We start from the raw sequence: 25211 nt of genomic DNA on the forward strand, positions 1-25211 counted from the left end.
GTCTGTGCGTCCGTCCGGAGTCATATCTCAGAATCCCTTGGACCGATTCCGTTCATTCTTTGCATGTGCCTAGTACTTTATGTGGAACATATGCACATGCAGTGGTTAAGCGATTCGATTCAAAATGCCCGACTGGCAGCCATCTTGTTTTTTGAAAATGTTGTATTTTGGACATGCTTTGTCAGTTTTCATTCAAACTTGGTACATAGATTATACATGTTAGGATACATGTCCATGACGATTTATTTCACAATTGGATCAAAGATGGCCGACTGGCAGCCATCTTGTTTTTTGAAAATGTTGTATTTTGGACATGCTTTGTCAGTTTTCATTCAAATTTAGTACATAGATCATACATGTTAGGATACATGTCCCCGACCGTCCGTGAGTTCCTGAGTCTGTCCGTTTGTCCGTGTGTTCAGAGTCATATTTCAGAATCCTGTTGACCGATTTCGTTCATTCTTTGCATGTGCCTAGTACTTTATGTGGGACATATGCACATGCAGTGGTTTAGTGATTCGATTCAAAATGGCTGACTGGCAGCCATCTTGTTTTTTGAAAATGTTGTATTTTGGACATGCATTGTCAGTTGTCATTCAAACTTGGTACATAGATTATACATGTTAGGATACATGTCCATGGCGATTTATTTCGCAATTGGATCAAAGATGGTCGACTGGCAGGCATCTTGTTTTTTTTTATGCGGTATCTTGGACGTGCTCTGTCAGTTTTCATTCAAATTTGGCACATACATGTACTTTATACATGTTAGGATGCATGTCCATGACAATTTGTTTCAAAATCTGGTCAAGGATGCCCGATTGACAGCCATCTGATGGTGATACTTGGTGTATATGTACCTTGGGTAGACCTCTCTCAGATTTGTTCATTTCATGATCATATCTTCAATTCTCTAATTTTGATAAATATTTTTGTAATTTTTGGTAAAAGTGATATTTTCGACTTCTTGTTAAAAACTGCAAGTCCAAATGCTTTGATATTACATATATAGGTACTACATGTGGTCCTCACTCAGATTTGTTCATTTCATGATGATATCTTTAATTCTCTAATCTTGGTGAATATTTTTGTCATTTTTGGTAAAAAGTGATATTTTTGACTTCTTGTTGAAAACCGAAAGTCTGATTGCTTTTATATTACATATATAGGTACTACATGTGGACCTCTTTCAGATTTGTTAATTTCGTGGTGATATCTTCAATTATCTAATTTTCATGATTATTTTTGGTGAAAAGTGATATTTTTGAATTCTTGTTGAAAACAGCAAGTCCTGTTGCTTTGATACTATACATATTGTTCATTTTCTAATGATATCTTCTGTTCTTTAATTGCAATGTGCATTGCTAACAGCGGAGCTATCTCAGCTGACAGGCTGCTTGTTTTTTTAAATGTTTTTATGCCAGAAGACAATTCCGGACATTGAATGTCACTGTTGTCTCTCCTGACTTTTTTTTTTGTATGTGCAAATTGCAAGTGCTAGTGCTGACACATGGTGCATTTTTGCCACAGAAGTCATATTTGTGTTTGGGAATACATGACAGGGCTGTGACAAATTTACTATGCTATCCTTGCGTCAATCGTTCGATCAACGCACCTGTTGACCTTAACCAAGGTTCCCCCAAAGTTAGTGAATAAATCTCGGCCAGTGGAATAGGCCTTCCCATTGAGTCTGTGGCACACTCATCCAAGGTAGGGGGGGTCAACCCTTTTTGATGTTCAGCCTAAGGTTGGATTTGAACTTTGGTCTGTCAATCATGAGTAATGCAACAACCAATACGCTACCAGTGACCAGTCTACTTGGTAACACATGATGTATCAACAATTGTTACACATTCAAAGACCAGCTGAGTCTAGTATGTCCAATAACTCTGATTGATATGACTTACCTACAGTTACATGTGCTTATCAAGGACATGTGCATGTGTATATGATTCAATCCAAGACACTGGACTGCAAGGCATTTTTTACCTAATAAAGTTATTTGTTTAATCGCACATGATAAACTTGGTGCAAAGTGTTTGTATGCAGATGAATATGACATGCATGCACACAAATAATAATTCTGATATTAGTTGCTACTGGAGAAATACCTAGAAATGTATACATGTGATAAATAGGATATCACAATTCATGACTTATGATATAAGATTTATTAAACTTGTGATGTAATTTTCTTATGTTCCTTGCCAAAAGATCAGAACATGTGAAAAATTTATATAACTGTATGAATATCTCATGTTTCCCTTGAATTATTTTTCACTTTTTTTTTTACCTGACGATTTAACGTCAGCAAATTTCGGTGTATGGTATATTTCTATGAGTTTCTTTTACACAATTGAAGCAATTGATTCGTTTTATCACTTATTTTACAAAATAGTTTTATTTTTTACTCTAAATTTTTTTTCTAGACAGTTCATTTGTTTTCAATGAATTTTCAGGGGTGATTATTCAGGTCTATCCTCCTGTAAATAAATGGCTTTGTGTGGTTTCACTGTCTTCACTGGAACAGAAGCAATATAGCTGCCAATTAGCGGCTCTGTTAATTGTGAACGATTGAGCACTGTGTGAAAACTTTTCAATGGAAACAGTAATAAATGAGCCATTATGTTCCTGGTAAACAGAAGTTTAAAAAAAAAATGTTTTTTAATCAAAATCAGGATATGCATTCAAAAGTTAAATAGTTTTAAGTGCACTTTCACCTAAAATGCATGATTTTAACCCAAAATCCACACCACTTAATATGGTATCATAGTACATTATTGTAAACCATAGAACTTGAAAGTTCAAATAAAACTCTTTCAAATGATATATAACTTGATGGGTAAAAAGTATATTTTACTTGTGTAATTACAGTAAATAGAGCCAATTAAAAATATAGTCTCCCAACCTGCATCTCTACCTTAAGAAGTCTGATATCATATTGTGGCCATTCTATAACTCTTACTAATAGTACCCGGTAATGTATAATATATTTTTTTTGCAGAAACTGACAAATCTTCATCATTTACGTTTAAAAAGAGGAGTAGAATACTCTGACTATGCTTTGGTGGATACCTTCTCCTGTGCTAATCTCCATCAACTCACATATCTTAATTTAACAGAATGTTCAGAGCTCAGTGATAAGGCACTGCAATACATTGCTCTTGGGTAATATCATCTTTTTATTTATAATACAATTAATAATCTGCTCTCAGAAGAGATTTTGTGTATTTAGCTCACTAATACTCTCATAATGTTTTATATAGCAAAACATTATCAAGCTAACTGCTGACTGGTTTGCTATCTGAACAATTTTATGAGGGCACATAAAGTCAGTATAACATGCTATACCTGACTTTCTATGAGGGCACATAAAGTCAGTATAACATGCTATACCTGACTTTCTATGAGGGCACATAAAGTCAGTATAACATGCTATACCTGACTTTCTATGAGGGCACATAAAGCCATTATAACATGCTATACCTGACTTTCTATGAGGGCACATAAAGTCAGTATAACATGCTATACCTGACTTTCTATGAGGGCACATAAAGTCAGTATAACATGCTATACCTGACTTTCTATGAGGGCACATAAAGCCATTATAACATGCTATACCTGACTTTCTATGAGGGCACATAAAGCCATTATAACATGCTATACCTGACTTTGATGTACTATGTACAGTAATTTATACAAATTTATAATATGAAATTGTGAAATCCTTTTTTACAATAATTGATCGTCTATGTGACCCTTTTGATCCTGGTTTCAGGCCTCGGACTTGACAGGGCATATAATGTGTATGTCATGCTGGAATAACATAAAGGGCATCAGTGTGTACTTGTGGTTTGACTTAGAAAATTATCTTCAGATGTGTACAGTAATTGAGTCAGCAAGTTAGCTGGCAGTGTTGCTGATTTGCTGTAAAAAAATATTACCACATATGACGATGACAAAAGAACATTCTATTTTATAGGGGTCTGAAGTTACGTCAGTTAGCCCTTTGCTGGTGTTGGGAAATTACAGATACTGGACTGGGATACATAATTGAAAAGTGCAGGTAAAGCATATATTTCATGAAGTAAAATTTAAATCAAAGTAAATGTCAAACACTAATTGCCATAGGGTACTGTCCATATATTGCAGCTAATGGAATGGTGGGAGACAGCCAGAAAGACCAATGAACAATGTGATGACAATTATTTATGTTTGATTCCTGTGTGCAAAGCACACAATATGAGTCTTTGTGGTTACTGTGTATGTATGTGTGTTTGTATGTGTGTTCCACCATTATCTCAAAAACCTTGTTTATTGGTATTGCAGCGAGATGGAGACCCTTGATTTGCTTGGATTGGATAAGATCCTTGGCATGTGTTTGGTACATATTCCAAAGTGTATGCCAAGATTGGCATTTCTTGATTTAAGGCAGTGCAATAGAGTAAGTATCTTTTGTTGACTTTTAGAACAGTACTGGTACTTCAAATCGTTCGTTACATCTGTTGTGATTCAGCTTTTTATTCAATGAAAGACAATGCTACAAAGTTTCTTTAGTTCTTTAATATATAATTTTAAATGTTCTTCTCAATTTCGAATTTATATATATTATTCAATACATGTATAAAATATCACCTTTTTTCAATTTTAGATTTCAGATTTTATGCTGACTGATTTGGTCATCAAGAAACCCAATCTTGTGATTATAAATTACTATGGCGATGAAGTGTCACCACAGTCGATGTGAAGCATATTATCATAGCTCTAAGTGATAATGTCACGGTTCTGCAGACAACATGACATCATCACGTGACATCTCAGTCCCACACATGACATCACACATGACATCTCAGTTCCACACATGACATCATCACACATGACATCTCAGTTCCACACATGACATCATCACACATGACATCTCAGTTCCACACATGACATCATCACACATGACATCATCACACATGACATCATCACAACATGACATCTCAGTTCCACACATGACATCATCACATGACATCTCAGTTCCACACATGACATCTCAGTTCCACACATGACATCATCACACATGACATCACAACATGACATCTCAGTTCCACACATGACATCATCACATGACATCTCAGTTCCACACATGACATCATCACACATGACATCATCACAACATGACATCATCACAACATGACATCTCAGTTCCACACATGACATCATCACACATGACATCATCAGTTCCACACATGACATCATCACACATGACATCTCAGTTCCACACATGACATCATCACACATGACATCTCAGTTCCACACATGACATCATCACCACATGACATCTCAGTTCCACACATGACATCATCACAACATGACATCAGTTCCACACATGACATCATCACACATGACATTATCACAACATGACATCTCAGTTCCACACATGACATCATCACACATGACATCATCAGTTCCACACATGACATCATCACATATGACATCATCAGTTCCACACATGACATCATCACACATGACATCTCAGTTCCACACATGACATCATCACACATGACATCATCAGTTCCACACATGACATCATCACACATGACATCATCAGTTCCACACATGACATCATCACAACATGACATCTCAGTTCCACACATGACATCATCAGTTCCACACATGACATCATCATCACAACATGACATCTCAGTTCCACACGGGACATTCATTAAAATTCTGAATTTATTCTTTTACATATTTAATAAATTCAACCATGAACTGAAATCAGTAGTTGCAAGATGTGCGTTATTAGTGGCTAATTGTCCTTGTTCAGACAAACTTAAAAAAATATGGACTGGAAATGCATGTTTTTACCGCTGTGAGTTTGTCTGTCCACTCAGACCTATATCCTGGACATGCCTTGGATGATCACATTCAAACTATATACACACATCATATGTCTTGGAATACATGTGCACTTTTATGAACGGAACTTATATGAGTGATATTCCATTGTTTGTCGTCCGTGTCAACTTTTTATCTATTAGACTTCTTGAAAACTACAATTGTTATTGCTTTGATACTTAGTGTACCGGTATATGTACCTTGGGCAAACCTTTCTCAGATTTGTTCATTTAGTTATATCTTCAAATCCCTAATTTTGGTGAACAAGTGATATTTTTGAGTTTTTGTTAAAAACCACAAGTCTGATTGCTTTGATATTATACATATAGGTGCTACAGGTAGACCTCTCTCAAATTTATTCATTTCGTGATATTTTCAGAACTTTAATTAAATGTGCATTGCTAACAGTGGAGCTATCTAGCTGAGAGGCGGTTTGTTCAGTTCATGATCTGGGACAATATGGCCAAATGTCATGTATAGATCTCATTCAAACTTACGGTAGTACATACAATGGACATTATGGACCATTGATGCACGCCATTTTCTTTCTGATCAGAAATAAAGGTGGTTCCAGAGCTAATCACTAACAATCATGTTCCAACTTTGTTAAATCTTGTCACACGTATTGTTTGATAATTCGATTCAAGATGGCCAATAAATACATCAATTTAAAGCATTTCTGCCATGTCAGACCCAGGTTTTTGTTGTACATTGACTGATCACAATAAAACTCGTGTTCTGTTTCAGAATGGCTGACTAGTTTCAGTTTTGCTAGCTCTCGTCAGTCAATACAGTTTCAAACTATGTTCCGAAACACACTCTGCACAACTAGCCTCAGAAGTATGAAATGTTCAAAATTTGCGTGGATGTAATATCAAACAAACCAATCATATGAGAAATGTTTCAGGTTCCAAGTGTGACTCTGTGAACTTCCTATGATGTTAAAAACTCAATCACAACCGAATCTACAACATGTTTAGTAATGTAAATTCTGATTTTGATACACCAAAGACTACAATAAATAAATAAATAAAAGCTTAGAAAGAACTCCACAGTAGAAATATGAAATACTGGTACTACAGCAGGCGCCAGATCTCCAATCTCCTTATATGAAATACTGGTACTACAGCAGGCGCCAGATCTCCAATCTCCTTATATGGAATACTGGTACTACAGCAGGTGCCAGATCTCCAATCTCCTTATATGAAATATTGGTACTACAGCAGGCGCCAGATCTCAAATCTCCTTATATGAAATACTGGTACTACAGCAGGCGCCAGATCTCCAATCTCCTTATATGGAATACTGGTACTACAGCAGGCGCCATATCTCCAATCTCCTTATATGGAATACTGGTACTACAGCAGGTGCAAGATCTCCAATCTCCTTATATGAAATACTGGTACTACAGCAGGCGCCAGATCTCCAATATCCTTATATGGAATACTGGTACTACAGCAGGCGCCATATCTCCAATCTCCTTATATGGAATACTGGTACTACAGCAGGTGCAAGATCTCCAATCTCCTTATATGGAATACTGGTACTACAGCAGGCGCCAGATCTCCAATCTCCTTATATGGAATACTGGTACTACAGCAGGTGCCAGATCTCCAATCTCCTTATATGAAATATTGGTACTACAGCAGGCGCCAGATCTCAAATCTCCTTATATGAAATACTGGTACTACAGCAAGCGCCAGATCTCCAATCTCCTTATATGGAATACTGGTACTACAGCAGGCGCCATATCTCCAATCTCCTTATATGGAATACTGGTACTACAGCAGGCGCCAGATCTCAAATCTCCTTATATGAAATACTGGTACTACAGCAGGCGCCAGATCTCCAATCTCCTTATATGGAATACTGGTACTACAGCAGGTGCAAGATCTCCAATCTCCTTATATGGAATACTGGTACTACAGCAGGCGCCAGATCTCCAATCTCCTTTGGATCATTGCAATATTCTTAGCAAAGTACTCAGCAGTGTTTGTTATCACTTCAGCACTTGCAATCCAGTTTGACAACTAGAGTGAAAACTCACAATTTATACATTTGAGTGAACAAAATCCATTTTTAGTCCTCATTCAAACAAAGTTTGAAACAGGGACTTATAATTTGGTCTCCATCCAGAGTCGTATTTCTAAATCTGTTCATTCTTTGCATGTGCCTAGTACATATGCACATGCAGTAGTTTACTAATACAATCCAAGATGGCTGACTGACAGCAAATTGTTTTTTTGAAAATGTGGCATCTTATGCATGCTTAGTCAGTTTTTGTTTAAACTTGGTACTTACATAGTACATTTCAGATTACATGTCCATGACAATTTGTTTTCAATTCAGATCAAAGCTGGCTGATTGAGTGGCGGCCATACTATATCTCCAAGGCTTAGGAACCATTTTCATTCATATTTGGCACATACATCATTGTCAATTTGTTTCATAATCAGATGAAAGATGGCCAACTGGCATCCATATTGTTTTTTTGAAATTGTGGTATTTTAGACAGGATTTGTTAGTTTTCAAATTTGATACAAACATTATACATGTTGATATGCATGTCCATGACTATTCATTTTGTGTATTGTATCTTTGTACATGAGCCTGGACAAATGAGATTTAGTTTGGGTACAAAAAATGCATGAATAGCATATCCTGTTTTAATTTGTGACTATATATTAAAATTTTAGGAGAGTCATTTAATACATCTAATTTCTGTTGTTACTAGACTAGCCAATTATTCACTCTCAATTACTAACTATGATTTTGGTTCCTAACTTTATTTTTGCAATAAATAACATTTCTCCAAATTCCAACAGGAATAGGATATATGAATTCAAAATAAAGTCACATTTTGAGCGAAAGAATTGTTTGAAATTGGCAAATAGTAGTGTTCACTGAATTAATATTTGATCACAAACTGACACTTTCATTTCAGATTTGAGCACCCCCATCAAACATAGTGGAACTTTTGATATGCACACTTTTCAACTATTGAAGTCAAAGCAAAGATGCACAGTGCATAAACAGTAGGATCCACAGCATTGTAGTTTACAATACCTTGACATAAATCTTGTATCTATGCTTTGCAATGTTATTTTTTCTAGTGAACCTATGTACAAAGCTTAATTGATATCTGGTAAATGATTGAAATATCAGAAATTTGTCTAAATTTTGCCCATTAGGTGATTAATATGCATGGATTTCAACTCTAAACTAGTAATATTTGGACTCCCCTTAATAGCACCTGAGTACTAGGTTTCATTGATATCAGGGTAATGATACTAATTACATGTAGATATTTAATAGTCAGAGGCATTGGTTATTAGTATTCACTGATTCAACCCAAAAGTAAATCAGGTCTGCACAGTGCTCCCGGCATCTATCTACCAGGTTTCATTGAAATGTGATTTTAGTTCCTGAGATAATGGCAATTGTTTACCCCAAACTAAGCTGTCTGTGCATTGTCCCAGAGCATCAACTGGTATGCACCAAATTTCCTTATTATTTTTATCCAAAACTAATCAGGTTTTTGCATTGTTCAAGAGCATCTATGTAGCAAGTTTCTTAGACATGAGATGATTAGTTCTTGAGATATCAGTGGAGCAGTGCAAACTTCAGTAAGCAAAAATATATGTCTACTATTAAATACAACAAAAAATAGGGGAGTGCACTCATTGTGATGAATGTATTTTAATACCAAAGAGAAACTTTTGTAACAATAACCGACGCTTTTGCAAAAGATTTGTCTCTTATGAACACTAGTAAAAACGACTGTATTTAGGGCCTTTGTAAATGATAACATACAAATCTCTGATGACATTGTGATATATGGAGGCAATTTATAATCTAAGACATGGACATCCAGTCTTTAAACAAACAATAAAAGTAAACTTTTATTTAGTTCCATAGTTTGTTATTTTTCAAACCACATCCACTTTGCTTTCAACAATTGCTATTCTCAGTATTTTGTGAAGAAAACACAGATGGGTTTGATGGCCTGAAGTGATAGTCTACACTACTACCTCAATAACCCTAAATGTACTGCAATAATGTTGTAGAATCTATTTTTGGAAAGCAAAATGAAGCGATTACATTTTGTTGCACTGGTGATTTCAATCATGCTATTTTGTAATAATTTCTAAACCACCATAGTGAGTCAGGGATAAATGTGACATTTTGTAGCATTGAATATTTTACTGACATGATCCTGTAAAAATGGTTTACTGTGCTCCCATCGACTTGTATTTTCTATTTGAATATTTTTCAGCATTTTCCATATAAACATTTGTATTGGTGCTCATCATGTAAGTAAAAAATTGTTTTACAAATATGTAATATAAAACTTTATTAAAATAAATAAATGAATAAAAACAATGCATCTTACTGTGCATTTCCTACTTGCCTTGAATGATTCTATGTATAGCCTCCATTGGTTGTAAAATACTACTAAAAAAACTCAATCTGAAGTGGTGTTGACCACATGCCGAAAGTAAGTCACAAACTGTCGCATACGACTTATTTACCACTTCCGTGTCACTGAGAATGTTCTAGGACCGTACTGTGTCTGGGTGGAATATTCTAGATTTTTTAGAAAATGGTTGAATAGGTAATAGAACACTGTAGGAGGCAATAGAAGGTAATGGAACATTCTATAAATTTGTAGTAAGTTCCAGACTCATTATGTATGCTGATGTAATGATCTATTTATAGACAGTAGAAACCTCATCTGTTGGCTCTGTGTTCATATTTTATCATCGCCGCCAGGGAAGTCTGTTACTGTTGCCATTTTGGTATTTGAACCATCACACCTGTACTATACCAATTATGGTAATATTACATTGCGTGTGACACCAACCCATAAGTTTTAGTGTTTACCATACACTTGTATTGCAGGAATAGCTATGCTGTTATGGTCAGCATCTTATAAAATGCAATGAATTGTGAATAACACAGACCACAGCAATCCAACAAAAATGCAAAATACATGGTGGTAGCCAAGATGAATGGCCATTCATAAGACAAGTTCACCAACAATAAAGTATTCCAGTACTGGCTGTTCTGGCACTTCAGTGTCACATTTTGCAGTGTGTAAACATCATTTGGAATGCTTTCTTTTCTCTCTATCATTTTCGTCTGAATGTTTTCTTCGTGAATCACCTGACCGATAATCTCTCTTCCTGTATCCATGGTAATGTCTATCTGATGTGGACACTTTTTCTGATCTATGAAAAGATGTTTTGTAGCAGCTGTCATGATTTGTTACGTGATGATGTCTCATCTTGGTTGAGCGCATATTTTGCTCTGTTTTACTGTCACTGGTCACTTCCTTATCTTGGGCGTCCTTGGAAGATGACATTTCACCTTTATTAACCTTTTTTCTATATTTTGCATTGCTCAATTCCCTGGCTCTGCCACTTAAAGTGTTGAGTAGTGTGTTGTGGAGAAATCTCTTATTTGTTGACGCTAACTTAGGTCTTTCCCTGAAAAAAACAAAACAATTAGTCTGAAAGTTGTACAGCAATGTCCATGGTTATTAGTCCCCGTTTGGATGCAGGGACTTATGTTTTGACCTCTGTGCGGACCTGTATCTTAGAAATGTCTGGACCAATCACAATCAAACTTCACACATACATCATACATGATATTATACATATGCACATCAATTTGTTTCATGATCTGATTCAAGATGGCCGAATGGCGGCCAATTTTTTTTCTAAAAATCATCAAAATCAAGCAGCAGTTTACAGATGGATTTTGTTCAAACTTTTGGTATATATGTTGGACATTATAGGACCTTGATGCACATCATTTTGTTTTCAGATAAGATTCAAAATGTGGTTCTAGTGCCATATTTCTGACTTGCTGTGACTGATTATGTTCAAATTTTAAATATTCATTATACATCATGTCATAGATATACAGATTTATTGGTTTGAAGATCCTATTAAAAATGGCCGAATGGTGGCCATTTTTGTGCTAAAAAATCATCAAAATCAAGCATTTCTTGGCTGTTTACAGATGGATTTTTTTCAAACTTGGTATATACGATGGACATTATCATTTTGTTTTTCAGATAAGATTCAAAATGACTGACTGGCGACCATTTTGTTTTAATGAATGTGGTTCTAGTGCCATCTCTGACTTGCAGTGACTGATTATGTTCAATTTATAAATATTCATTATACATCATGTCATAGATATACAAATACATTGGTTTGACGATCCTATTAAGAATGGCCAAATGGTGGCCATTTTTGTGCTAAAAATCATCAAATATCAAGCATTTCTGGCATTTATGGATGCATTTTGTTCAAACTTGGTACATACATTAGACATTACTGGTTCCTGATGCCGGTTATTTTATTTTTTAGATCGGATTCAGATTTTGTTTCAATGAATGGGCTTCTAGAGCCATATCTCTGACATGCTGTGACTATGTTCAAAATACCAGTCTACACTGAACCATGTGTTACTGTAATACCAGTCTACACTGAACCATGTGCATTACTGTAATATCAGTCTGCACTGAACCAAGTGTTACTGTAATACCAGTCCACAGTGAACCATGCGCATTACTGTAATACCAGTCTACACTGAACCAATTGTTACTGTAATACCAGTCTACACTGAACCAATTGCATTACTGTAATATCAGTCTGCACTGAACCAAGTGTTACTGTAATACCAGTCTGCACTGAACCACGTGTTACTGTAATACCAGCCTACACTGAACCATGTGCCCTACTGTAATATCAGTCTACACTGAACCATGTGTTACTGTAATACCAGTCTACACTGAACCATGTGCATTACTGTAATATCAGTCTGCACTGAACCAAGTGTTACTGTAATACCAGACCACAGTGAACCATGTGCATTACTATAATATCAGTCTACACTGAACCAATTGCATTACTGTAATATCAGTTTGCACTGAACCAAGTGTTACTGTAATACCAGCCTACACTGAACCATGTGCCCTACTGTAATATCAGTCTACACTGAACCATGTGCATTACTGTAATACCAGTTTGCACTGAACCAAGTGTTACTGTAATACCAGTCTGCACTAAACCAAGTGTTACTGTAATACCAGTCCACACTGAACCATGTGCATTACTGAGCCATGTGCATTACTATAATATCAGTCTGCACTGAACCAAGTGTTACTGTAATACCAGTCCACACTGAACCAATTGCATTACTGTAATATCACTCTGCACTGAACCATGTGCATTACTGTAATACCAGTCTGCACTGAACCAATTGTTACTGTAATACCAGCCTACACTGAACCATGTACACTACTGTAATATCAGTCTACACTGAACCAAGTGTTACTGTAATACCAGTCCACACCGAACCAATTGCATTACTGTAATACCAGTCTGCACTGAACCAAGTGTTACTGTAATACCAGTCTACACTGAACCATGTGCATTACTGTAATACCAGTCTGCACTGAACCAAGTGTTACTGTAGTCCCAGTCCACAATGAACCATGTGCATTACTGTAATACCAGTCTACACTGAACCATGTGCATTACTGTAATACCAGTCTGCACTGAACCAAGTGTTACTGTAATACCAGTCTACACTGAACCATGTGCATCACTGTAATACCAGTCTACACTGAACCATGTGTTACTGTAATACCAGTCTACACTGAACCATGTGCATTACTGTAATATCAGCCTGCACTGAACCAAATGTTACTGTAATACCAGTCCACACTGAACCATGTGCATTACTGAACCATGTGCATTATTGTAATATCAGTCTGCACTGAACCATGTGCATTACTGTAATACCAGTCTACACTGAACCAAGTGTTACTGTAATACCAGTCTACACTGAACCATGTGCATCACTGTAATACCAGTCTGCACTGAACCAAGTGTTACTGTAATACCAGTCTATACTGAACCATGTGCATTACTGTAATACCAGTCTACACTGAACCATGTGCATTACTGTAATATCGGCCTGCACTGAACCAAATGTTACTGTAATACCAGTCTACACTGAACCATGTGCACTACTGTAATACCAGTCTACACTGAACCAAGTGTTACTGTAACATCAGTCTGCATCGAACCAAGTGCATTACTGTAATACCGGTCTACACAGAACCATGTGCATTACTGTAATATCAGTCTACACAGAACCATGTGCATTACTGTAATATCAGTCTTCACTGAACCAAGTGTTACTGTAATACCAGCCTACACTGAACCAAGTGTTACTGTAATACCAGCCTACACTGAACCATGTGCACTACTGTAATATCAGTCTATACTGAACCAATTTTGCATTACTGTAATATCAGTCCCACTGAACCATGTGTTACTGTAATACCAGTCCACGCTGAACCATGTCCATTACTGTAATATCAGTCTACACTGAACCAAGTGTTACTGTAATACCAGTCTGCACTGAACCAAGTGTTACTGTAATACCAGCCTACACTGAACCATGTGCACTACTGTAATATCAGTCTGCACTGAACCAAGTGTTACTGTAATACCAGTCCACACTGAACCATGTGCATTACTGAACCATGTGCATTATTGTAATATCAGTCTGCACTGAACCAAGTGTTACTGTAATACCAGTCTGCACTGAACCAAGTGTTACTGTAATACCAGTCCCACTGAACCATGTGCATTACTGTAATACCAGTCTGCACTGAACCAATTGTTACTGTAATACCAGTCTAAACTGAACCATGTGCATTACTGTAATACCAGTCTGCACTGAACCAAGTGTTACTGTAATACCAGTCTACACTGAACCAAGTGTTACTGTAATACCAGCCTACACTGAGCCATGTGCATTACTGTAATATCAGTCTGCACTGAACTATATGCATTACTGTAATATCAGTCTGCACTGAACTATATGCATTACTGTAATATCAGTCTGCACTGAACCAAGTGTTACTGTCATACCTGTCCACACTGAACCATGTGCATTACTGAAATATCCGTCCGCACTGAACCAAGTATCACTGTAATACCAGTCTACACTGAACCAAGTGCATTACTGTAATGTCAGTCTGCACTGAACCAAGTGCATTACTGTAATACCAGTCTGCACTGAACCATGTGCATTACAGTAATATCAGTCTGCACTGAACTATGTGTTACTGTAATACCAGTCCATACTGAACCATGTGCATTACTGTAATATCAGTCTGCACTGAACCAAGTGTTACTGTAATACCAGTCTACACTGAACCGAGTGCATTACTGTAATACCAGTCTACACTGAACCATGTACATTACTGTAATACAAGTGTACACGGAACCATGTATGTTACTGTAGCATCAGTCTGCACCGAACCAAGTGCATTACTGTAATACCGGTCTACACAGAACCATGTGCATTACTGTAATATCAGTCTGCACTGAACCAAGTGTTACTGTAATACCAGTCTACACTGAACCATGTGCATTACTGTAATATCCGTCTATACTGAACCAAGTGTTACTGTAATACCAGTCTACACTGAACCAATTTCGCATTACTGTAATATCAGTCTGCACTGAACCAAGTGTTACTGTAATACCAGCCTACACTGAACCATGTGCCCTACTGTAATATTAGTCTACACTGAACCATGTGCATTACTGTAATATCAGTCTGCACTGAACCAAGTGTTACTGTAATACCAGACCACAGCGAACCATGTGCATTACTGAACCAAGTGCATTACTGTAATACCAGTCTACAATGAACCATGTGCATTACTGTAATATCAGTCTGCACTGAACCAAGTGTTACTGTAATACCAGTCCACAGTGAACCATGCGCATTGCTGTAATATCAGTCTACACTGAACCATGTGCATTACTGTAATATCAGTCTGCACTGAACCAAGTGTTACTATCATACCAGTCCACACTGAACCAAGTGTTACTGTAATACCAGTCTACACTGAATCATGTGCATTACTGTAATACTAGTCCACACTTAACCATATGCATTACTGTAATATCAGACTGCACTGAACCAAGTGTTACTGTCATACCAGTCCACACTGAACCATGTGCATTACTGTAATACCAGTCTATACTGAACCAAGTGTTACTGTAATACCAGTCTACACTGAACCAATTTCGCATTACTGTAATATCAGTCTGCACTGAACCAAATGTTATTGTAATACCAGTCCACACTGAACCATGTGCATTACTGAACCAAGTGCATTACTGTAATACCAGTCTGCACTGAACACCAGTCTGCACTGAACCATGTGCATTACTGTAATATCAGTCTGCACTGAACTATGTGTTACTGTAATACCAGTCCATACTGAACCATGTGCATTACTGTAATATCAGTCTGCACTGAACCAAGTGTTACTGTAATACCAGTCTACACTGAACCAATTGCATTACTGTAATATCAGTCTGCACTGAACCAAGTGCATTACTGAACTATGTACATTACTGTAATACCAGTCTACATTGAACCATGTAAATTACTGTAATACAAGTCTGCACTGAATCAAGTGTTACTGTAAATATCAGTCTGCACTGAACCATGTGCATTACTGTAATATCAGTCTGCACTGAAACAAGTGTTACTGTAATACCAGTCTACACTGAACCGAGTGCATTACTGTAATACAAGTGTACACGGAACCATGTATGTTACTGTAACATCAGTCTGCACAGAACCAAGTGCATTACTGTATTACCGGTCTACACAGAACCATGTGCATTACTGTAATATCAGTCTGCACTGAACCAAGTGTTACTGTAATACCAGTCTACACTGAACCATGTGCATTACTGAACCAAGTGCATTACTGTAATACCAGTCTACAATGAACCATGTGCATTACTGTAATATCAGTCTGCACTGAACCAAGTGTTACTGTAATACCAGTCCACAGTGAACCATGCGCATTACTGTAATATCAGTCTACACTGAACCATGTGCATTACTGTAATATCAGTCTGCACTGAACCAAGTGTCACTGTAATACCAGTCTACACTGAACCATGTGCATTACTGTAATATCAGTCTGCACTGAACCAAGTGTTACTGTCATACCAGTCCACACTGAACCATGTGCATTACTGTAATACCAGTCTACACTGAACCAAGTGCATTACTGTAATATCAGTCTGCACTGAACCAAGTGCATTACTGTAATATCAGTCTGCACTGAAACAAGTGTTACTGTAATACCAGTCTACACTGAACCGAGTGCATTACTGTAATACAAGTGTACACGGAACCATGTATGTTACTGTAACATCAGTCTGCACCGAACCAAGTGCATTACTGTATTACCGGTCTACACAGAACCATGTGCATTACTGTAATATCAGTCTGCACTGAACCAAGTGTTACTGTAATACCAGTCTACACTGAACCATGTGCATTACTGAACCAAGTGCATTACTGTAATACCAGTCTACAATGAACCATGTGCATTACTGTAATATCAGTCTGCACTGAACCAAGTGTTACTGTAATACCAGTCCACAGTGAACCATGCGCATTACTGTAATATCAGTCTACACTGAACCATGTGCATTACTGTAATATCAGTCTGCACTGAACCAAGTGTCACTGTAATACCAGTCTACACTGAACCATGTGCATTACTGTAATATCAGTCTGCACTGAACCAAGTGTTACTGTCATACCAGTCCACATTGAACCATGTGCATTACTGTAATACCAGTCTACACTGAACCAAGTGCATTACTGTAATATCAGTCTGCACTGAACCAAGTGCATTACTGTAATATCAGTCTGCACTGAACCAAGTGCATTACTGTAACATCAGTCTGCACCGAACCAAGTGCATTACTGTATTACCGGTCTACACAGAACCATGTGCATTACTGTAATATCAGTCTGCACTGAACCAAGTGTTACTGTAATACCAGTCTACACTGAACCATGTGCATTACTGTAATATCAGTCTATACTGAACCAAGTGTTACTGTAATACCAGTCTACACTGAACCAATTTCGCATTACTGTAATATCAGTCTGCACTGAACCAAATGTTATTGTAATACCAGTCCACACTGAACCATGTGCATTACTGAACCAAGTGCATTACTGTAATACCAGTCTGCACTGAACCATGTGCATTACTGTAATATCAGTCTGCACTGAACTATGTGTTACTGTAATACCAGTCCATACTGAATCATGCGCATTACTGTAATATCAGTCTACACTGAACCATGTGCATTACTGTAATATCAGTCTGCACTGAACCAAGTGTTACTGTAATATCAGTCTGCACTGAAACAAGTGTCACTGCAATACCAGTCTACACTGAACCATGTGCATTACTGTAATACCAGTCTGCACTGAACCATGTGCATTACTGTAATGTCAGTCTACACTGAACCAAGTGTTACTGTAATACCAGTCTACACTGAATCATGTGCATTACTGTAATATCCGTCTGTAATATCAGTCTGCACTGAACCAAGTGTTACTGTCAGACCAGTCCACACTGAACCATGTGCATTACTGTAATACCAGTCTACACTGAACCAAGTGCATTACTGTAATATCAGTCTGCACTGAACCAAGTGCATTACTGTAATATCAGTCTGCACTGAATCAAGTGCATTACTGTAATACCAGTCTACACTGAACCATGTGCATTACTGTAATATCAGTCTGCACTGAACTATGTGTCACTGTAATACGAGTCCATACTGAACCATGTGCACTACTGTAATATCAGTCTGCACTGAACCAAGTGTTACTGTAATACCAGTCTACACTGAACCATGTGCATTACTGTAATACCAGTTTGCACTGAACCAAGTGTTACTGTAATACCAGTCTGCACTAAACCAAGTGTTACTGTAATACCAGTCCACACTGAACCATGTGCATTACTGAGCCATGTGCATTATTGTAATATCAGTCTGCACTGAACCATGTGCATTACTGTAATACCAGTCTGCACTGAACCAAGTGTTACTGTAATACCAGTCTATACTGAACCATGTGCATTACTGTAATACCAGTCTACACTGAACCATGTGCACTACTGTAATACCAGTCTATACTGAACCAATTGCATTACTGTAATATCAGTCCGCACTGAACCAAGTGTTACTGTAACATCAGTCTGCACCGAACCAAGTGCATTACTGTAATACCGGTCTACACTGAACCAAGTGTTACTGTAATACCAGCCTACACTGAACCATGTGCACTACTGTAATATCAGTCTATACTGAACCAATTTTGCATTACTGTAATATCAGTCCCACTGAACCATGTGTTACTGTAATACCAGTCCACGCTGAACCATGTCCATTACTGTAATATCAGTCTACACTGAACCAAGTGTTACTGTAATACCAGTCTGCACTGAACCAAGTGTTACTGTAATACCAGCCTACACTGAACCATGTGCACTACTGTAATATCAGTCTGCACTGAACCAAGTGTTACTGTAATACCAGTCTACACTGAACCATGTGCATTACTGTAATACCAGTCTGCACTGAACCAAGTGTTACTGTAATACCAGTCCCACTGAACCATGTGCATTACTGTAATATCAGTCTGTACTGAACCAAGTGTTACTGTAATACCAGTCTATACTGAACCATGTGCATTACTGTAATACCAGTCTGCACTGAACCAAGTGTTACTGTAATGCCAGTCTAAACTGAACCATGTGCATTACTGTAATACCAGTCTGCACTGAACCAAGTGTTACTGTAATACCAGTCTACACTGAACCAAGTGTTACTGTAATACCAGCCTACACTGAGCCATGTGCATTACTGTAATATCAGTCTGCACTGAACTATATGCATTACTGTAATATCAGTCTGCACTGAACTATATGCATTACTGTAATATCAGTCTGCACTGAACTATATGCATTACTGTAATATCAGTCTGCACTGAACCAAGTGTTACTGTAATACCAGACCACAGCGAACCATGTGCATTACTGAACCAAGTGCATTACTGTAATACCAGTCTACAATGAACCATGTGCATTACTGTAATATCAGTCTGCACTGAACCAAGTGTTTCTGTAATACCAGTCCACAGTGAACCATGCGCATTGCTGTAATATCAGTCTACACTGAACCATGTGCATTACTGTAATATCAGTCTGCACTGAACCAAGTGTTACTGTAATATCAGTCCACACTGAACCAAGTGTTACTATCATACCAGTCCACACTGAACCAAGTGTTACTGTAATACCAGTCTACACTGAATCATGTGCATTACTGTAATACTAGTCCACACTGAACCAAGTGCATTACTGTAATATCAGTCTGCACTGAACCAAGTGCATTACTGTAATACCAGTCTGCACTGAACCATGTGCATTACTGTAATATCAGTCTGCACTGAACTATGTGTTACTGTAATACCAGTCCATACTGAATCATGTGTATTACTGTAATATCAGTCTGCACTGAAACAAGTGTTACTGTAATACCAGTCTACACTGAACCGAGTGCATTACTGTAATACCAGTATACACTGAACCATGTGCATTACTGTAATACAAGTGTACACGCAACCATGTATGTTACTGCAACATCAGTCTGCACCGAACCAAGTGCATTACTGTATTACCGGTCTACACAGAACCATGTGCATTACTGTAATAGCAGTCTGCACTGAACCAAGTGTTACTGTAATACCAGTCTACACTGAACCATGTGCATTACTGTGATATCAGTCTATACTGAACCAAGTGTTACTGTAATACCAGTCTACACTGAACCAATTTCGCATTACTGTAATATCAGTCTGCACTGAACCAAATGTTATTGTAATACCAGTCCACACTGAACCATGTGCATTACTGAACCAAGTGCATTACTGTAATACCAGTCTGCACTGAACCAAGTGCATTACTGTAATACCAGTCTGCACTGAACCATGTGCATTACTGTAATATCAGTCTGCACTGAACTATGTGTTACTTTAATACCAGTCCATACTGAACCATGTGCATTACTGAACCAAGTGCATTACTGTAATACCAGTCTGCACTGAGCCAAGTGCATTACTGTAATACCAGTCTGCACTGAACCATGTGCATTACTGTAATATCAGTCTGCACTGAACTATGTGTTACTGTAATACCAGTCCATACTGAACCATGTGTATTACTGTAATATCAGTCTATACTGAACCAAGTGTTACTGTAATACCAGTCTACACTGAACCAATTTCGCATTACTGTAATATCAGTCTGCACTGAACCAAATGTTATTGTAATACCAGTCCACACTGAACCATGTGCATTACTGAACCAAGTGCATTACTGTAATACCAGTCTGCACTGAACCATGTGCATTACTGTAATATCAGTCTGCACTGAACTATGTGTTACTGTAATACCAGTCCATACTGAATCATGCGCATTACTGTAATATCAGTCTACACTGAACCATGTGCATTACTGTAATATCAGTCTGCACTGAACCAAGTGTTACTGTAATATCAGTCTGCACTGAAACAAGTGTCACTGTAATACCAGTCTACACTGAACCATGTGCATTACTGTAATACCAGTCTGCACTGAACCATGTGCATTACTGTAATGTCAGTCTACACTGAACCAAGTGTTACTGTAATACCAGTCTACACTGAATCATGTGCATTACTGTAATATCCGTCTGTAATATCAGTCTACACTGAACCAAGTGTTGCTGTAATACTAGTCCACACTGAACCATATGCATTACTGTAATATCAGTCTGCACTGAACCAAGTGTTACTGTCATACCAGTCCACACTGAACCATGTGCATTACTGTAATACCAGTCTACACTGAACCAAGTGCATTACTGTAATATCAGTCTGCACTGAACCAAGTGCATTACTGTAATACCAGTCTACACTGAACCATGTGCATTACTGTAATATCAGTCTGCACTGAACTATGTCACTGTAATACGAGTCCATACTGAACCATGTGCACTACTGTAATATCAGTCTGCACTGAACCAAGTGTTACTGTAATACCAGTCTACACTGAACCGAGTGCATTACTGTAATACCAGTCTGCACTGAACCATGTGCATTACTGTACTACAAGTGTACACAGAACCGTGTATGTTACTGTAACATCAGTCTGCACCGAACCAAGTGCATTACTGTAATATCAGTCTGCACTGAACTAAGTGTTACTGTAATACCAGTCCACAACTGCAATATCAGTCTACACTGAACCAAGTGTTACTGTAATACCAGTCTACACTGAACCATGTGCACTACTGTAATACCAGTCTATACTGAACCAATTGCATTACTGTAATATCAGTCCGCACTGAACCAAGTGTTACTGTAACATCAGTCTGCACCGAACCAAGTGCATTACTGTAATATCAGCCTGCACTGAACCAAATGTTACTGTAATACCAGTCTACACTGAACCATGTGCACTACTGTAATACCAGTCTATACTGAACCAATTGCATTACTGTAATATCAGTCCGCACTGAACCAAGTGTTACTGTAACATCAGTCTGCACCGAACCAAGTGCATTACTGTAATATCAGCCTGCACTGAACCAAATGTTACTGTAATACCAGTCTACACTGAACCATGTGCACTACTGTAATACCAGTCTACACTGAACCATGTGCACTACTGTAATATCAGTCCGCACTGAACCAATTGCATTACTGTAACATCAGTCCGCACTGAACCAAGTGTTACTGTAACATCAGTCTGCACCGAACCAAGTGCATTACTGTAATACCGGTCTACACTGAACCAAGTGTTACTGTAATACCAACCTACACTGAACCATGTGCACTACTGTAATATCAGTCTATACTGAACCAATTTTGCATTACTGTAATATCAGTCCCACTGAACCATGTGTTACTGTAATACCAGTCCACGCTGAACCATGTCCATTACTGTAATATCAGTCTACACTGAACCAAGTGTTACTGTAATACCAGTCTGCACTGAACCAAGTGTTACTGTAATACCAGCCTACACTGAACCATGTGCACTACTGTAATATCAGTCTGCACTGAACCAAGTGTTACTGTAATATCAGTCTACACTGAACCATGTGCATTACTGTAATACCAGTCTGCACTGAACCAAGTGTTACTGTAATACCAGTCCCAATGAACCATGTGCATTACTGTAATATCAGTCTGCACTGAACCAAGTGTTACTGTAATACCAGTCTATACTGAACCATGTGCATTACTGTAATACCAGTCTGCACTGAACCAAGTGTTACTGTAATGCCAGTCTAAACTGAACCATGTGCATTACTGTAATACCAGTCTGCACTGAACCAAGTGTTACTGTAATACCAGTCTACACTGAACCAAGTGTTACTGTAATACCAGCCTACACTGAGCCATGTGCATTACTGTAATATCAGTCTGCACTGAACTATATGCATTACTGTAATATCAGTCTGCACTGAACTATATGCATTACTGTAATATCAGTCTGCACTGAACCATGTGCATTACTGAAATATCCGTCCGCACTGAACCAAGTATCACTGTAATACCAGTCTACACTGAACCAAGTGCATTACTGTAATGTCAGTCTGCACTGAACCAAGTGCATTACTGTAATGTCAGTCTGCACTGAACCAAGTGCATTACTGTAATACCAGTCCATACTGAACCATGTGCATTACTGTAATATCAGTCTGCACTGAACCAAGTGTTACTGTAATACCAGTCAACACTGAACCGAGTGCATTACTGTAATACCAGTCTACACTGAACCATGTACATTACTGTAATACAAGTGTACACGGAACCATGTATGTTACTGTAGCATCAGTCTGCACCGAACCAAGTGCATTACTGTAATACCGGTCTACACAGAACCATGTGCATTACTGTAATATCAGTCTGCACTGAACCAAGTTTTACTGTAATACCAGCCTACACTGAACCATGTGCCCTACTGTAATATCAGTCTACACTGAACCAATTTCGCATTACTGTAATACCAGTCTGCACTGAACCACGTGTTACTGTAATACCAGCCTACACTGAACCATGTGCCCTACTGTAATATCAGTCTACACTGAACCATGTGCATTACTGTAATATCAGTCTGCACTGAACCAAGTGTTACTGTAATACCAGACCACAGCGAACCATGTGCATTACTGAACCAAGTGCATTACTGTAATACCAGTCTACAATGAACCATGTGCATTACTGTAATATCAGTCTGCACTGAACCAAGTGTTACTGTAATACCAGTCCACAGTGAACCATGCGCATTGCTGTAATATCAGTCTACACTGAACCATGTGCATTACTGTAATATCAGTCTGCACTGAACCAAGTGTTACTGTAATATCAGTCCACACTGAACCAAGTGTTACTATCATACCAGTCCACACTGAACCAAGTGTTACTGTAATACCAGTCTACACTGAATCATGTGCATTACTGTAATACTAGTCCACACTGAACCATATGCATTACTGCAATATCAGACTGCACTGAACCAAGTGTTACTGTCATACTAGTCCACACTGAACCATGTGCATTACTGTAATACCAGTCTACACTGAACCAAGTGAATTACTGTAATATCAGTCTGCACTGAACCAAGTGCATTACTGTAATACCAGTCTGCACTGAACCATGTGCATTACTGTAATATCAGTCTGCACTGAACTATGTGTTACTGTAATACCAGTCCATACTGAATCATGTGTATTACTGTAATATCAGTCTGCACTGAAACAAGTGTTACTGTAATACCAGTCTACACTGAACCGAGGGCATTACTGTAATACCAGTATACACTGAACCATGTGCATTACTGTAATACAAGTGTACACGCAACCATGTATGTTACTGTAACATCAGTCTGCACCGAACCAAGTGCATTACTGTATTACCGGTCTACACAGAACCATGTGCATTACTGTAATAGCAGTCTGCACTGAACCAAGTGTTACTGTAATACCAGTCTACACTGAACCATGTGCATTACTGTGATATCAGTCTATACTGAACCAAGTGTTACTGTAATACCAGTCTACACTGAACCAATTTCGCATTACTGTAATATCAGTCTGCACTGAACCAAATGTTATTGTAATACCAGTCCACACTGAACCATGTGCATTACTGAACCAAGTGCATTACTGTAATAGCAGTCTGCACTGAACCAAGTGCATTACTGTAATACCAGTCTGCACTGAACCATGTGCATTACTGTAATATCAGTCTGCACTGAACTATGTGTTACTGTAATACCAGTCCATACTGAACCATGTGCATTACTGAACCAAGTGCATTACTGTAATACCAGTCTG

The 25211-nt window shown here is 38.0% G+C and overlaps 2 protein-coding genes across 2 annotated transcripts in view; one reads left to right on the forward strand and one right to left on the reverse strand.

Annotated features, from left to right (window-relative positions):
• LOC102804699 (uncharacterized) overlaps positions 1-5766 on the forward strand; it is a 31107-nt gene extending 25341 nt beyond the window's left edge. The window contains exons 4-7 of the mRNA XM_078008390.2: positions 3005-3168; positions 3983-4066; positions 4330-4444; positions 4652-5766. Of these exons, the coding sequence (XP_077864516.1) occupies positions 3005-3168; positions 3983-4066; positions 4330-4444; positions 4652-4747 (459 nt within the window). The 3' untranslated portion in view covers positions 4748-5766. The remainder of the gene's footprint in view (positions 1-3004; positions 3169-3982; positions 4067-4329; positions 4445-4651) is intronic.
• Positions 5767-10211: 4445 nt separating this feature from the next.
• The window catches only part of LOC146747419 (uncharacterized), a 62013-nt gene continuing 47013 nt past the window's right edge, over positions 10212-25211 (reverse strand). The window contains exon 3 of the mRNA XM_085498176.1: positions 10212-11375. Within this exon, the coding sequence (XP_085354302.1) occupies positions 10991-11375 (385 nt within the window). The 3' untranslated portion in view covers positions 10212-10990. The remainder of the gene's footprint in view (positions 11376-25211) is intronic.

Source organism: Saccoglossus kowalevskii, chromosome 4 (assembly GCF_978046115.1).
Source record: "Saccoglossus kowalevskii chromosome 4, keSacKowa6.1, whole genome shotgun sequence".
NCBI lineage: Eukaryota > Metazoa > Hemichordata > Enteropneusta > Harrimaniidae > Saccoglossus > Saccoglossus kowalevskii.